At 34.8% G+C, this 15,799-nt stretch overlaps 1 protein-coding gene across 7 annotated transcripts; it reads left to right on the top strand.

The window, feature by feature from the left end:
* On the top strand, positions 1,165–15,382 carry LOC107621161. 7 transcript variants are annotated; one of them, XM_021113570.1, is made up of 6 exons: positions 1,165–1,603; positions 14,493–14,647; positions 14,764–14,814; positions 14,882–15,001; positions 15,079–15,148; positions 15,342–15,382. In XM_021113570.1, the coding sequence occupies exons 2-6, from the start codon at positions 14,573–14,575 to the stop codon at positions 15,353–15,355; spliced, it is 330 nt and encodes a 109-aa protein (XP_020969229.1). In that variant the 5' UTR covers positions 1,165–1,603; positions 14,493–14,572; the 3' UTR covers positions 15,356–15,382. The 7 variants fall into 6 exon arrangements, with proteins under 7 accessions (XP_020969229.1, XP_020969230.1, XP_020969228.1 ...); XM_021113571.1 differs by lacking the exon at positions 15,342–15,382 and having other exon boundaries at positions 14,877–15,001; positions 15,079–15,335; XM_021113569.1 differs by lacking the exon at positions 15,342–15,382 and having other exon boundaries at positions 15,079–15,335.

Raw genomic sequence — 15,799 nt, forward strand, 5'->3', positions numbered from 1 at the left:
GGGGGTGAGGGTGGAGTTTTTTTTTTAATTTTTATTAATAGTTAAGGGTAATTTGATCCAAAAAAATAGAAAAGGACGATTTTAAAACGTTTTTAAACGTTGAGGATGATTTTAACAAAAAAAAAAGGCTAGGGACGAAATCGATTTTGACCCCAGACCTTAGGGACGAAAAAAGTACTTATCCCTTTGTCAAAAGTTAAAATAAAAGGGATGTATGTGAAGATGTAGCAATACCTAAATAATATTATAATAAATATTTTTTCTCCTCTAATTGATTGATTGATGAGAAGAAGAGATTACTAATTGCATTATAGTGTGATAATCCTAATTAAGAAGATCTAGATCAACTCCTTTTTTTGTGCTTGAGATTGAATTAGAAAAAATGAATGCGTTGAATCTTATGTCAACAGTGTTCTACCAATTTACTATCAATTTTACAAATCTATATTAATTGCAATATCTCATTTTATAGTTGTCTATAATTTTTTTAGCAAAAATATAATTCCATCAAAATCTTAGTTTTTAAGTTATTTAAAGTTGTCCTGATTATTTTGTCAAAAGTGATTTGTAGTTTGAGCTTTGGAAATCTCTAATCCTCCTAAAAGTGAAGATTTTCACATTGAAAGTCTTGCATGAGAAGTTTTCGATTCATCATGTACTTTATTGGAGGTTCTAATCACTACTCAGATCTGTCCAAGATGCATACAAAAAGTAAAGAAATCAGTTTCTCACTATTTAATTAGCTGTAAAGTTGCTGCTGAAGTTTGGAAAAGAACCTCTATTGATGATATTCTTTTTCTGCAGAGCATATAAATTTTTGCCAATAGTAACGAATGGTGAGGGAGAGATTTGCACAACATCTTTTCAAGGATTACGAGCTCTAGCTTCTCACGATTGGATGCAGGAGCATTTTGAAGAGTCACAACCAAAAAGTGTTTTAGCATAATCAATGCTCTCCTACGTTTGTTGCTGAGTCTCCCATTAATCTCTGCATTTAGCTATAGCATTGTCTAAGAACAACAACTTTATCAAATATCTGCACGTTTTCTTATCTTTTAATTCCTTTCTCTTTTGCGAACCGTTCATTTTATTTTCTTTCTTATTTAAAATTTCTCCTTTTCTTTTTTATTATAGTCCTATTATGGACAACACTATTCTCTTATCAATGAATAATTCTTATCTTTAAAAAAAAAAGCTATTGTTCTTGTCCATTCCTAAATGGCTCTCAAATACTATGAACTCACTATTGCTCTCTTTTTCACTTGCTTTCCTCTCTTATTCTCGTAAGATCATCTTCCTCTAATTATTTTTAGAGGTATTCCTATAAACCCTAGCCATTCCAATAGTGAGTGTAGTGCAAATCATTGAGGATTCTATTCTTCCTTTTTTTTTTCTTTAAATTAATTATTATTTAAGTATGAATCGTTTGTAATTGTCTTAGTGATTAAAAGCCAATCAGAAAAAAGAAGAAGAGAGAAGATGGGAGAGAGGAGGGTGTTGAACAAGTGCTACCCATTGGACTTCGATCTGAAAAAATATCAAAGGCTCAGAGGTTGAAAAATCAGAAGATCAACGTCATCTTGATGCTTCCGATGAGTCTTAGGTAAGTATTACAACTTTGTTTTTTCTTACTTTCTTTATTTTCTAAATTTAGTTTTTATATTTTAAGGGAAATCACTAATACTTTATTCCTTATGATAACTCATTTTAGTGGAAGTTTTTAGTGACAATTAGTGCATGTTTGGGCGTCATTATTTTGTTAAAAAAAGATCTTTTTCAATGAAAAAAGATCTTTTTTTATTTTTTAACGTGTTTGGCAATTTTCTAGTAGTAAAAGTAAAAGCACTAGTAAAATAAAAAAAAAGATCTTTTTTGAGAAGCTGTAATTTACATCTTTTTTTAAAAGATCTTTTTTCCTTAAAAAAAAGATGTTTTTCATGTAATAAATAAACAAAAAAGTACTTTTATATTATTATACCCAAACTAATTGATTGATAAAAAGACCTTTTTACATGAGATATCCAAACATAAAATTACTTTTACTTCTCTATAAGATCTTTTAAAAAAAGATAACTCGAAAAAAGATCTTTTCTTAGAAGCTCACCCAAACAAGCCCTTAGTGCAACACGTACTTCTAAAACTTGCAATTATATAATTCTTTGATCTCTCTCTCTCATAAAAAATGGGGCCAAAGACCCAAAAAACAAAACCGCTTAAACAGGGATTAATATGAAACTTTCACTCCCCTTTTATCAGTTTCCAAAGGGAGACGTGTTGGGAAAAACTCAACAAAGGTTTAAACAAGAACTTGTCTAACAGCGAAAGTACCAAAAATAATTTTTTCACAACCTGTGCGATTAAATAGGCAATACTAAAGATACTCCAAGCAGCAAATATAATGGCCAAAATTAAATAACTAGACACTAGAATTTTAACATGGGAAAGGGACAAAAAATCCACGAGACCTAGTCCAGTAAAATCTTCCACTATCAGAATAATGGGTACACAAACAGTCTTTCTAGTGACACTAGGGCATCTCAACAATCAACAAAATACATCATCAAAACTGATGGAATCAACATAAACCGTCCACAAAGTGGGTATCTCAAATCAGGCAAAAGAGAAGACAATACAACTAGCAAGTTATATCCTAATGTTCATCTCTATACCAGGAATAACATACTAAAATTTCATAAGAAATAGAGCAATTTTACCGGTTCAATCGGATAAAAAATGCTTGCCCTTTTCTTTCAAATTTTTTTCCTTTTCGGCGCTGAAGCAAGCCCTCGTTTCTTTCTTTTTCAAATTTAAAAGAAAGCTTCTCTTTCTATCCCATGGCTTAAATGCCACTTTCTTTTATTCTTTTTTTTTTTTAAATTATGGGCCCCACTTAGTTGGGGACCCACCAATAAATCTCTCATTCACCAACTCAAGTGGGGATAGACTGCTCCACCAAGCCCGCCTTCTCTTTGTAGGAATCAAACTTCACTGTAGGTAAACTCTTAGTCATCATATCTAAACCATTATCATCAATATGGATCTTCTCAAGTGCATATGACTTCATCTCAAGCGTTTGACGTATCCAATGATACCTCACCTCTATGTGCTTCGATCGGGAATGAAACGTCGGATTCTTACTGAGATGGATAGCACTCTGAATATCACAAAATAACACAAACTTCTCTTGATTGATGCCTAACTCTTGTAGAAATTTTTTCATCCACAAGAGTTCCTTAAAAGCTTCAACAATAGCAATGTATTCAGCCTCTGTAGTAGACAAAGCAACACATTTATGAAGTCGAGATTGCCACGACACAGCTCCCCCTGCAAAAGTCATCATATAACCAGAAGTAGACTTCCTTGAATCAAGATCCCCAGCTATATCCACATATGTGTAACCATCCAACACAGGTTGGCCACTCCCAAACATAAACAAACTCTGGAAGTGCCATTAAGGTATCTGAGAATCCACTTCACTACTTGCCAGTGTTCCTTGCCAGGATTAGAGAGAAACCGACTAACAAGTCCAACGGCATGAGCAATATCTGGCCTGGTGCATACCATATCATACATCAAACTGCCAACTGCAGATGCATATGGAATCTTCTTTATTTCTGCTTTCTCTTTCTCACTTGTAGGACATTGCTGCGAATTCAGCTTGAAATGACTAGCAAGTGGAGTACTAACAGGTTTAGAATTACTCATACTAAACCTCTCTAAAACCTTCTCAATGTATTTCTGCTGCGACAACCACAGTTTTCCATTCTTCCTGTAACAAGTGATACTCATGCCAATAATTTTCTTTGCAGGACCCAAATCCATCATAGTAAAGGATCTGTTCAAGTATTTCTTAAGACTTTCAATCTTCTTAATGTCATGACCAATAATTAACATGTCATCATCATAAAGTAAGAGAATTATAAAATCACCATCAGAGAATTTCTTAACATATACACAATGATCAGAAGAAGTCTTACTATACCTATGACCTTCCATGAAGGAATCAAACTTTTTGTACCACTGCCTTGGCGCTTGCTTCAACCCATATAAGCTCTTCTTCAACTTGCATACAAGATGCTCCTTTCCTTTAACCGCGGTTGTTCCATGTAAATTTCTTTATCTATGTCACTGTGAAGGAATACAATCTTCACATCAAGATGCTCAACCTCTAAATTCAAGCTAGCCGCCAATCCAAGTAAAACTCGAATAGAGGACATCTTCACAACTGGAGAAAAAATCTCCTCAAGATCAATACCTTTCTTTTGCTCAAAGCCTTTCACAACCAATTGACCTTTGTACCTTGGTCGTGAGACATTTTTATCCACTTTCAATTTGAACACCCATTTATTATTGAATGCTCTCTTACCCTTCGGCAACTTCACAAATTCAAAAGTATGATTCTCATGCAAGGATTTCATTTCTTCTTGCATGGCCTTCAACTAATCTTCATTATGCTCATCAGACATAGCTTCCTGGTAGCTTTCTGGCTCCCCAGTCTCAGTGTTCATCATATACTCATGAAGAGAGTATTTCTGAGAAGGATGACGCTCTCTAGTAGATCTTCTCAATTCAGGATCAACTGGTGGTTCATGTGGGACTTCAACATCTGGCACTTCAGGTTGAGGTGTAGGTTCATCATGCAAATCATCACCAACATTATCAACTTGTGCATCTCCCCTATCAACAGGAGGTCTAGCGGAAGGACCAGGTTCATCATCAGTAGAACGTCTAACAGTTATTGTTGGCTTATCTGTCTTCTCAAGATCTTCAATAGTTTGATCTTCAAGAAAAATTATATCTTGGCTTCTAATTATCTTGCTCACCGGATCTCATAATCTGTAACCAAAGTCTTCGTGACTGTAACCCATGAAGATACACTGCTTTGGCTTTCCATCAAGTTTAGACCTTTCATCTATTGGAATGTGAACAAAAGTCTTGCATCCAAACACTCGCAAGTGACTATAGGAGGAATCCTTACCTCTTCAAACTTTCTCTGGAACATCACCATTAAGTGGAACTGAAGGAGAAAGGTTGATCAAATCTACTGCAGTTCTCATTGCTTCACCCCAAAAGGATTGAGGCAACTTTGCATGAGAGAGCATACATCTGACTCTATCATTGATAGTGCGATTCATTCTCTCTGAAACTTCATTATGTTGGGGAGTATTAGGAACTGTCTTCTCAAACTTGATCGTCCTTTACAATACTCTTCAAATGGACCCATGTATTCACCACCATTATCTGCTCGAATACATTTCAATTTCCTTCCTGTTTCTCTTTCAACACTTTCATGAAAGTGTTTGAAGATTCCGAGCACTTGGTCTTTAGATTTAAAAACAACCACACTTTTCGAGAATAATAATCAATAAAAGTAACAAAATATGATGCACCACCTAGTGTCTTAGCATCCATAGCGCAAACATCAGTGTGAACTAAATCTTGTACTTTTCTCTTGGCTTGCTTTGACTCTCTGACTTATCAGAACTGTGAGGTTTTCTACTTTGACTTCTCTCCCGTGACTCTGAAACATGTGCTTCTGATTGAGAGGAGGCATTAGTCAAACCTCGCTCTTTTCTTCTGGCTTCTTCATTCAACATGCTCTCTTTAACCATTGCTAACGTCAACTTTCCATTTGGAGCTGAGTTAGTCAGTGTCACAACCAGAACTTCCCAACTATCAGGCAAAGAGCTCAACAACAACAAAGCTTGCAATTCATCATTCAAAATGATTTCATTATTTGTCAGTTTGTTCACCATCTTCTGAAAAATGCTCAAGTGCTCCGGCATTGATTTACCTTCAGTGTACTTCATATTGACAAGCTTCCTAATCAAGAATGCTTTGTTTTGCACATTCTTCCTCTCATATAACTCCTTCAATTTGTTCCACATTAGAACTGTGAGGTTTTCTACTTTGACTTCTCCCCCGTGACTCTGAAACAAGTGCTTCAGACTAGGAAGTGGCATTAATCAATGCTCGCTCTCTTCTTCTTTCAACATACTCTCTTTAACCATTGCTATAACGTCAACTTTCCATTTGGAGTTGAGTTAGTCAGTGTGACAACCAGAACTTCCTAACTATCAGGCAAAGAGCTCAACAACAACAAATCTTGTAACTTATCATTCAAAGTGATTTTATTATTTGTCAATTGATTCACCGTCTCCTGAAAAATGTTAAGTGCTCCGGCATTGATTTACCTTCAATATACTTCATATTGACAAGCTTCCTATTCAAGAATGCTTTGTTTTGCATATTCTTCCTCTCATATAACTCCTTCAATTTCTTCTACATCTTCTCGGCATTTGTTTCGGTGTCAACATATGGATACATGCTAAGATCAAGCCATTGCCTAATCAAAGCAACTGCCTTCCGATTCAGCTTCTTCCATTCAGCATCGGATTTCGTATCTTTAGATTTATCCCCCTCCACAAGATCATACAAGTCCTTACTATACAACATATCTTCCATGAGGGTCTTTCAAATTGAATAATTTTGGGAATTCAATTTGACCATATTTGATCCATGAGTATTTTTCTCCATTTAATCAGCACAAAGATAAACAATCAAAGCTCTAGATACCACTTTGTTGGGAAAAACTCAACAAAGGTTCAAACAAGAACCTGTCTAACAGCGAAAGCATCAAAAATAATTTTTCTACAACCTGTGCGATTAAATAGACAATGCTAAAGATACTCCAAGAAGCAAATATAATGGCAGAAATTAAATAACCAAACACCATAATTTTAACATTGGAAAACCCCCAAAAGAGGGACAAAAAACCCATGGGATCTAGTCCAATAAAATCTTCCACCATCAGAATAATGGGTATACAAACAGTCTTCCTAGTGACACTAGGGCATCTCAACAATCAACAAAATACATCATCAAAATTGATGGAATCAACATAAACTCTCCACAAAGTGGGTATCTCAAATCAGGCAAAAGAGAAGGCAATATAACTAGGAAGTTATATCCTAATGTTCATCTCTATACCAGAAATAACATACTAAAATTTCATAAGAAATGGAGCAAATTTACCGGTTTAATCGGATAAAAAATGCTTGCCCTTTTCCCCCAAATTCTTCTCCTCTTCGGCGCTGAAGCAAGCCCTCCTTTCTTTCTTTTTCAAATTTAAAAGAAAGCTTCTCTTTCTATCCCGTGGCTTAAACGCCACTTTTATTCTTTTTTTTTTAAACTGTAGGCCCCACTTAGTTGGGGACCCACCAACAGGACAAAAGTAAGGAGGAGCTTCGTCTAAACATTGCAGTCCTACCAAGGCTGAATGGGCGAATTTAGCAAGGGCGTCAATGGCGAAGTTTGATTCCTTGAAGACATGGTGGACTTCAAAGGTTTCTAGACCAGTGAGAAGGATTTTTATGGCTTGAATCAGGAAAGAAGATGAATGGCTCTGTGAGGAAGCACCATGGATATGCTAGATGGTGCAAGAGGAGTTAGTTTTAACCTTCAATCTCTGGATGCCGAACTTAGTAGCCAATTTCAAACCCACGTAGAGTCCCCACATTTCTGCTATAGCGATTGTAGTGGTTCCAATATTCATTAGGAACCCTGCCATAAATCTTCTATTTGCATGCGGATGAGGCCTCCACAAGTACCAGACGAGTTCGAAGAATTGAGTAACCCATCGGTGTTGAGTTTGAGCCAACCTTTCAGAAAATTATACCAACTAATTTGTTACTTTTTTAAAGAGGTAGGAGCTTTGTTTCTTGGTTCGGTCATGGTTAGAATACTATCATAGGTTGAGCTAAATTTCTGATGTAATAGGAGAATTCAGAATTTTGTAAACCTCTTTGATTAAAGATGAGTTCATTCATGTTCCTCGAAGCTGCGTTATAAATAGTAATGAAGGTAATGGGCTAAAAAGTCCCATTATGAGTATGATTTCTTACATTGAGGTTATTCTCCAATCAAGATTGGAGATCTTGATTGAAAATCTCTTTGTTGGTCATTATTGACACTATTTGTCCATACACTTTGAATGTACACATAATCTCAAAGAATGTAGAGCAGGATTGCGTCATGCACACGACATTTAAGGTAACTAGCATCATTGGTGCTCTCTCTTCTCATGGTATGTTTCATATATTTTGAATTTTATTTTTACATATATGTGAGTTCTTTGTTTTGGATGACCTTATTGCTGAATTGCACTTACATTAAAATATACAATATTTGTAGAGTGAACTACCAACCCGCCCCTGACCATTTCGCACAATGACAAAGCAACCCCTGACGAATATTGTAATCAACTTCGGTCCCTGTCCCATACCTCCGTCACACAAGCCAGTCCTTGTGGGTGAATCTCCGGTAAGAATGAACGGAAAAAGCTGAGCTGTCACGGTGAGTGTGTGAGCTTGCTGTTGTGGACGATTGCTGCAGACGTGGACACCTGAAATGGTCAGGGGGTTAATTGTCTGCATCCATGTCAACATAAAACGTGGTCATTTTGAGGGGAAGTGACCTTTCACATTTATTTCACATTGTACCATTCCATAAAAACCCTTCATTCACCTTTCAAAATTACTAGAAAACCCTACGAGAGAACGTTTTTCACCTTCGTAACCATTGTTTACCTTGGGGAGTTGGAGTGTCGTGTTGTCGTTGTTACTGGGGTGGGCATTGATGAAGCTGACATCATTTTCGTTGACGGAGCTCTGACGGCGCTTGGAGGAGTTGACTCACGGTGCTAGTCACAGTCTAGGTAAGCCCTGTTCTCCATGGACCTCTTTGTCTCTTGTGCTTTATGTGGTCCTATTAACTGACTCTAACACACCACCATTGATCTTTACAACTCACTTGTGGTCCTGAATAAACAAAACATGAAACCTGATTAAGTAATGTCCAACGTGATTACTCAGGGTTGATAATATATTATTTTAAGCACACATTAGAGAAAGTTAGAAATAGATTCCATTAATTTTGACTGTGGTGAATTTATGAAAATTGAAATGCTTGTCTTCCGTTCGTTGTTTCAATGTGCCACTAAGATTGGTATGCATATTTATTTTTCGCAGATGTCTAAATATTTAATTATTCCAGTGTTTCACCATGGGGAGATATTTTAGAATGATTCTGAAGGAGATATGTGCTATATGCATGGAAAAGTGAAGAGGTTTCCCTCGCTGGACCTGGATTATGTGAATTTTTTTGACTTGGTGACATTGTTTAAGGAGTTGGGTTACACAAGGTATAAGGAGATATTTTGGCTAGATATGAGAACACCCAACATGGAGGCTGGTCTTCATGCCATAAAGGAGGATATGGAGAACCAGATGAGGGAAAATAAGCTTATGAACAGGGACATTGATGAATTGCATATTTATTTTGAACACGAAGTGGATATGGCTGAAGTAATTGAGGATGGTGTGGCCCTTGGGACTGTTGTGGTGAGTTCATCATCATCATCCTCTGATGATGGATATGAGACAACAGAGGATGAGCCCTACAAGCCTCCTCTTTCTAGGTATGAGACAGATGACAGCAGTAGTGATGAAGGGATAAGAGCAAAAAAGAAAAAGAGGCGGCCAAAGAAATCATTGTCGGGTAAGAGACAAGTGGATGAAGAGGCTACTGGTTATGAAACAGATGACAAGGATAGTGATGAGGAACTTAGGAACACAGATGGTGAAGGGAGAAAAGGAGGCTAAGCTAAGAAAAAGATTGGGGGTAATAAGGCTTCTTCATCTGGATTTGGTCCTAAAGTTTCACCAAAAACTGCTAAGAAGAAGACATCTAAAAAGTATTCAGGTGTGAGAAGAAGACATATACTAAGGGATGGGCTGTAGGATGGATCAATGGAAGGCCATAATTCTGGGCCTGGGCCGAATGTTGGGCGACCAAGAAGAGGGCAGAAACCAAGCCCTGTAGGTGGGACAGAGGGTGGTGACAAAAATAATGTGGGTGAAGGGCTTGATAAGTTTGTCTCGGTTCCAACCAATATTGAGATGGATAGTGACTATGAAAAGCCATATGAGTATGAGAGTGAGGCCTTCAATAGACCAATCTCTTCAGAGGACGAGGGTAAGACAACATATGATCCATTTGATGAAGATACTAAATATGGTGAGGTTGAGTTCAAGGTTGGACAGTTGTTCCCAACAATTGAGCTTTTCAAAAAGGAACTAAAAGACTACTTTGTTTATGAAGGAAAGGACGTCTTATACATTAAGAATGAGAAGCATAGACTGAGGGTAGCATGTGCAGCTGATAAATGTCCTTGGTTGATATATATTTCTTGGAATTCTGCCAGTAGATGCTTCCAGGTGAAGACCTTAATTGATGAGCATTCCTGTGCTCGGGACTATGGTAGTAACATGGCTGACCGTCATTGGGTGGCTTCTAAGCTAATTAAAAAACTTCTCATTCAACCCGACATGAAGCCAAGACATGCAATGGAGCATATGATAAAAGAATACAACATCCAGCTGAACCCAATAATGATTGCAAGGGCCCTGAAAGTTGCTAGGAAAGAATTTTATAAAGCATTTCAAGGATCAGCAAACTAAACAATTGGTATGGGAATGTGCACGATGCACCACATTGCAAGAGTTCAACACTGCTATAGAGAAAATGAAGAAAGTGAATACGGGAGCTTGGGAGTATCTTCAAAGGTTTGAGCCTGCAGTGTGGACTAAAGCTTACTTCAGTCATGGTCCCAAAGTCGACAACATCACGAACAACATGTGCGAGGTGTGGAACGCGAAGATTGTCGAATACCGTGGAAAACCAATTTTGACGATGTGTAAAGACTTACGGTGCTACCTGATGAGAAAAATGGCCACACATAAGAGAAAATTGGAGGCTTGTTCTGGTCTATTGGCCCCTGTACAACAGAAAAAACTAGACAAATTTATTAAGCCTAGTGCCAATAAGTGGAGAGCAATTTGGGCTAGAGACAACGACAGAGTTTTATTTGAAGTGTATAGGGAAAACCACAAGGTAGGGGTAAATCTGCATCAAAGGACCTGTACCTGCAACGTTTGGCAACTCACTGGTAATTCTATGTCCTAACTCGGGCCCTGAAAGTTGCTAGGAAAGAATTTTATAAAGCATTTCAAGGATCAGCAAACTAAACAATTGGTATGGGAATGTGCACGATGCACCACATTGCAAGAGTTCAACACTGCTATAGAGAAAATGAAGAAAGTGAATACGGGAGCTTGGGAGTATCTTCAAAGGTTTGAGCCTGCAGTGTGGACTAAAGCTTACTTCAGTCATGGTCCCAAAGTCGACAACATCACGAACAACATGTGCGAGGTGTGGAACGCGAAGATTGTCGAATACCGTGGAAAACCAATTTTGACGATGTGTAAAGACTTACGGTGCTACCTGATGAGAAAAATGGCCACACATAAGAGAAAATTGGAGGCTTGTTCTGGTCTATTGGCCCCTGTACAACAGAAAAAACTAGACAAATTTATTAAGCCTAGTGCCAATAAGTGGAGAGCAATTTGGGCCGGAAATAGCGACAGAGTTCTGTTTGAGGTGCATAGGGGAAACCATAAGGTGGGGGTAAATCTGCAGCAGAGAACATGTACCTGCAACGTATGGCAACTCACAGGTAACTCTATGTCCAAGCTCATTACCTTTTCGTCTTGTACACCTGATTATACCATACTAAAATATTGTACTTTGCTTCATGAATGCCTTGCAGGCATGCCGTTGCAGCCATGTACAAGATTAGGTTGAAGCCAGAGGAGTTTGTGCATAAGTGGCTAACAATGCAATCCATTAGGGACACTTACAAACATTGCATCAAACCTGTGAATAGTGAAGAGTACTGGATTCCATCCACTGCAGTACCATGTGATCCTCCACCAATAAAGAGACCTACATGCTGCCCAAAAATGAAGAGAAAGTTCGATCCAGTTGAAAAAGAAATGCACCTGAACAAAGCAAAGAAGACTTTTGAAGTTAGGGACGGACTTAGAGGGGGGCGAGTAGTGGCCTCGGCCCCCCAAAATTTTTAGAAACTATATTTATATATGAGATATGTATTTAAAAAAATAAAAAATATTATATAATTTAGTATTTTTATATGTATTATTTTTTATTATGTAATAGATTTATGTCTTAATTATTTAATTCACTAATATTTTTCACTTAACTAATTTAATATCATACCCTCAAGTCTTTGTAACTTTCAAATTAGTTTTTATATAATATTTTCTATATTTATATAAAAAATCATTTGTTTATTTTATATTAATATATTTAAAATTTATATTATTATATTAATAATAACTTACGTAGTTATATTTTGGTAATCACACTTTGTACTTTAGATATTATTTTTTTATAAAAAATACTCATTTTTCTTCTAAATTTACATTGTTAAAAAAAATTTATAAAGATATCTTATATCTTATATTTTATAAAGGTATTGTGTCTTTTAAATAATTAATTTTAATTAATATGTGATAATTTTTAATGAGGAGTGCTAGGGGTCAATAAGTTTTGTGATTTGTAATCATTAGTTAGCTATCATTGGTATTTTTAATGGTGAGATTTCATCTAATAGGGTGAGTCACTTTTCTTTTACTGGTTAAGTGCTAGTTAGATTTTAATAAAAGTGCTCCCTTAGACTTTCTTTAATTTAAACATGCTATAACTTATTGGTGTTTTATAATTTTATAATGTACTATTGATATTGTTATATTTCTTTTATGTAATATAAAAAATAAAATTATGAAAAAATTTATAATTATATATATTAATAAATCTTTTAAAAAATTAACTCTAATAACTATATATTAATTATTTTTATGAAATAAAAAAAATTATTTAAAATTTAGTCCTTCCATGTTAAAATTTTTGGATTCGTCTCTGTTGTATGTAAGAATGTCATAAATTAGTAAAGAAAAGTTGAGGCTTATTTGCTTGGGATTTGTACATTAATTTTGTATTACAATTGGGCCAAACATGTTATATTAAAAATAAATTACAAAAAATATTGGGATTAAATTATAAAAAAGTTAATATTATCAAAAAATGATAAAGAGATAAAAATTCTATTAAATAAACAGTTAGATATCTATCGAAAAAAATATATCATTTTACTTTTATTAATTTTAAAAAATAAATTATATATTTCTCTTCATTCTCTCCACTTAAAAATTTCATTATCATAAAATTGTCCATCTTCTTTTTGTCTCTAGCTCTTACTGGAATTGAATTCCGTTTAGTAAAATTGTTAATATAACTGGGTTAGTTTAAGAAAAGATAAATAGAAATCAAGAATAAAAACTTAAATAATATATGCAGCAAAAAAAAAAAAGTTAATAATACTCAACCTTAATTTAGGTTCTACATAGAAAGGCAAATTGACGGGTTTTGTTTTAGACAAAAAAATTGAGCTTTTGAACTATCAATACTCTCTGCCTCCAATTAGAACATAGTTCTGAAAAAAATAAAATAAAACAAAATATAACAAAGAACTAATTAATCAGCACTGCGAGGCTTAGTTGATGTGGTCACAGTCTTAGAACTCACATTCTCGGAGTTGGAAACACAATGCAGTGGATCATTTGTTCATATATACTAATACTATTGTAGCAAAATAATAACTGCTAGGTGCTATGCCAAAAATTCAGGGCAGTATGGTCTGCTTATTTAGTTCATAAGTACTAATCTGCATTGCACTTTTTGTAAGTTCATTTTTGGCATCACGCCTCAACCCCCCCCCCCCAAAATTTTTAGAAACTATATTTATATATGAGATATGTATTTAAAAAAATAAAAAATATTATATAATTTAGTATTTTTATATGTATTATTTTTTATTATGTAATAGATTTATGTCTTAATTATTTAATTCACTAATATTTTTCACTTAACTAATTTAATATCATACCCTCAAGTCTTTGTAACTTTTAAATTAGTTTTTATATAATAATCTCTATATTTATTTAAAATAAATTATTTGTTTATTTTATATTAACATATTTAAAATTTATATTATTATATTAATAATAACTTACGTAGTTATATTTTGGTAATCACATTATATACTTTAGATATTCTTTTTTTATAAAAAATACTTATTTTTCTTTTAAATTTACGTTGTTGAAAGAAAAATTTTTATAAAAATATCTTATATCTTGTATTCTATAAAAGTATTGTGTCTTTTAAATAATCAATAATTTATCATTTATTTTCAAATTTTTAAAATTTTTTGAAAGAATTAATTTTAATTAATAAGATATGTGATAATTTTTAACTAAACATGCTATAAATTATTGGTACTTTATAATTTTATAATGTACTATTGATATTGGTTATATTTTTTTATGTAACTATCATATTAAAAATAAAATTGTAAAAAAATTTAAAATTATATATATATATATATATATATATTGATAAATTTTTTGAAAAACCAACTCTAATAACTATATGTTAATTATTTTTATGAAATGAAAAAAAAATTATCTAAAATTCGGCCCCTCCACACTAAATTTTCTGGATCCGTCTTGAAGTCACATGCAGTAAGTGTGGACAAACTGGGCATTACTACAAGACCTGCAAAAATGAAGCTAAGGACCCTAACTGGACACCCATGACCAAGAAAGAGAGAAGACCTGCTAAGTTACATATTGTAATTACCAATGACACCAGCCAAAACACACCACAGGTATCTTAGGGTTCGATTTGCCATATTATACATATTGTCAGGGTCTTAAGTGTCTGGTATTTTAATGGTCAAGGTTTGATTTGTCTTATTTAACTATTGGTTACCCATTTCGTTAGGATCGGCCACAAGAGGGCACTAATGTAACTCCACTTCAAATTGACCCTTTGGTAAATATTCTTTCACCCATAGTCTTATTGCTATTTTTTTTATCTAACTGCAAAGTTGTTAGTCTAGGAAAAAGCAAAGAAAAATAAGAAAAAGCAACCTAAAACGATTGGAAGGTCTAATCCTTCACTTACTCAAGATCATGTGGATGAGATACCCCTGTCACAAACTACACCACAGGCAGATGAGGTACTGTTGTGTGATTATATTACTTGTCTTTATTCAATATTGTCTTAATACGTAACTGTCTTCTTTTGTTGTTTCAGCCTGCATCAGAGACAATCAACTTGAATCAGAGGCCACCACAACAGCCCATTGATGCACCACTATTTTGTGGTACATTTTGTGCTTACTTGAGTTGATTTTATTAACTTTTTTCCACATTTATTCAATGAAATAACATGGTTTCATGACTTTTTCCTAGTTTGTACTTAAATGTAAAAACATTCTTTTTAGGCCTTAAATTTTCTATTTTTAATCCACCTTTGATTTCACTAGATGCCTTGATATGTTTGTTGAGTGATTTCAGGTTCAAAAGGCTAGGAATGGATCAAAGGAATAAAGAGAAATGCATGCGAAATGGAGAAATCATGGAAAATCAAGGATTTGGGATGCATACACCGACGCGCACGCGTGGAATTGAAGTCGCATGGCGACGCGTACGCGTACATGACGCGTACGCATGGAAAGCAAAAATGCCAAACGATGTGTACGCGTGACCCACGCGTACGCGTCGGTGCTTGCACGTGACTTCATTAAAGTGAAAATGTTGGGGGAGATTTCTGAGCTTCTCAGGCCCAAATCCAATTGAATTTCTGAGCCTATTACATGCAAAAGTCAAGAGGGGTAAAGGGGGAAGTCATAGTTTAGTTTGGGGGATGCTTTAGTTAATTTCTAGAGAGAGAAGCTCTCTCTTCTCTCTAGAATTAGGTTAGATGTAGATTAGGATTTCTTAGATCTAGGTTTAATTCATGCTTTGATTTACTT

This window comes from Arachis ipaensis, chromosome B10 (assembly GCF_000816755.2).
Source record: "Arachis ipaensis cultivar K30076 chromosome B10, Araip1.1, whole genome shotgun sequence".
In the NCBI taxonomy this organism is placed as follows: Eukaryota; Viridiplantae; Streptophyta; class Magnoliopsida; order Fabales; family Fabaceae; genus Arachis; species Arachis ipaensis.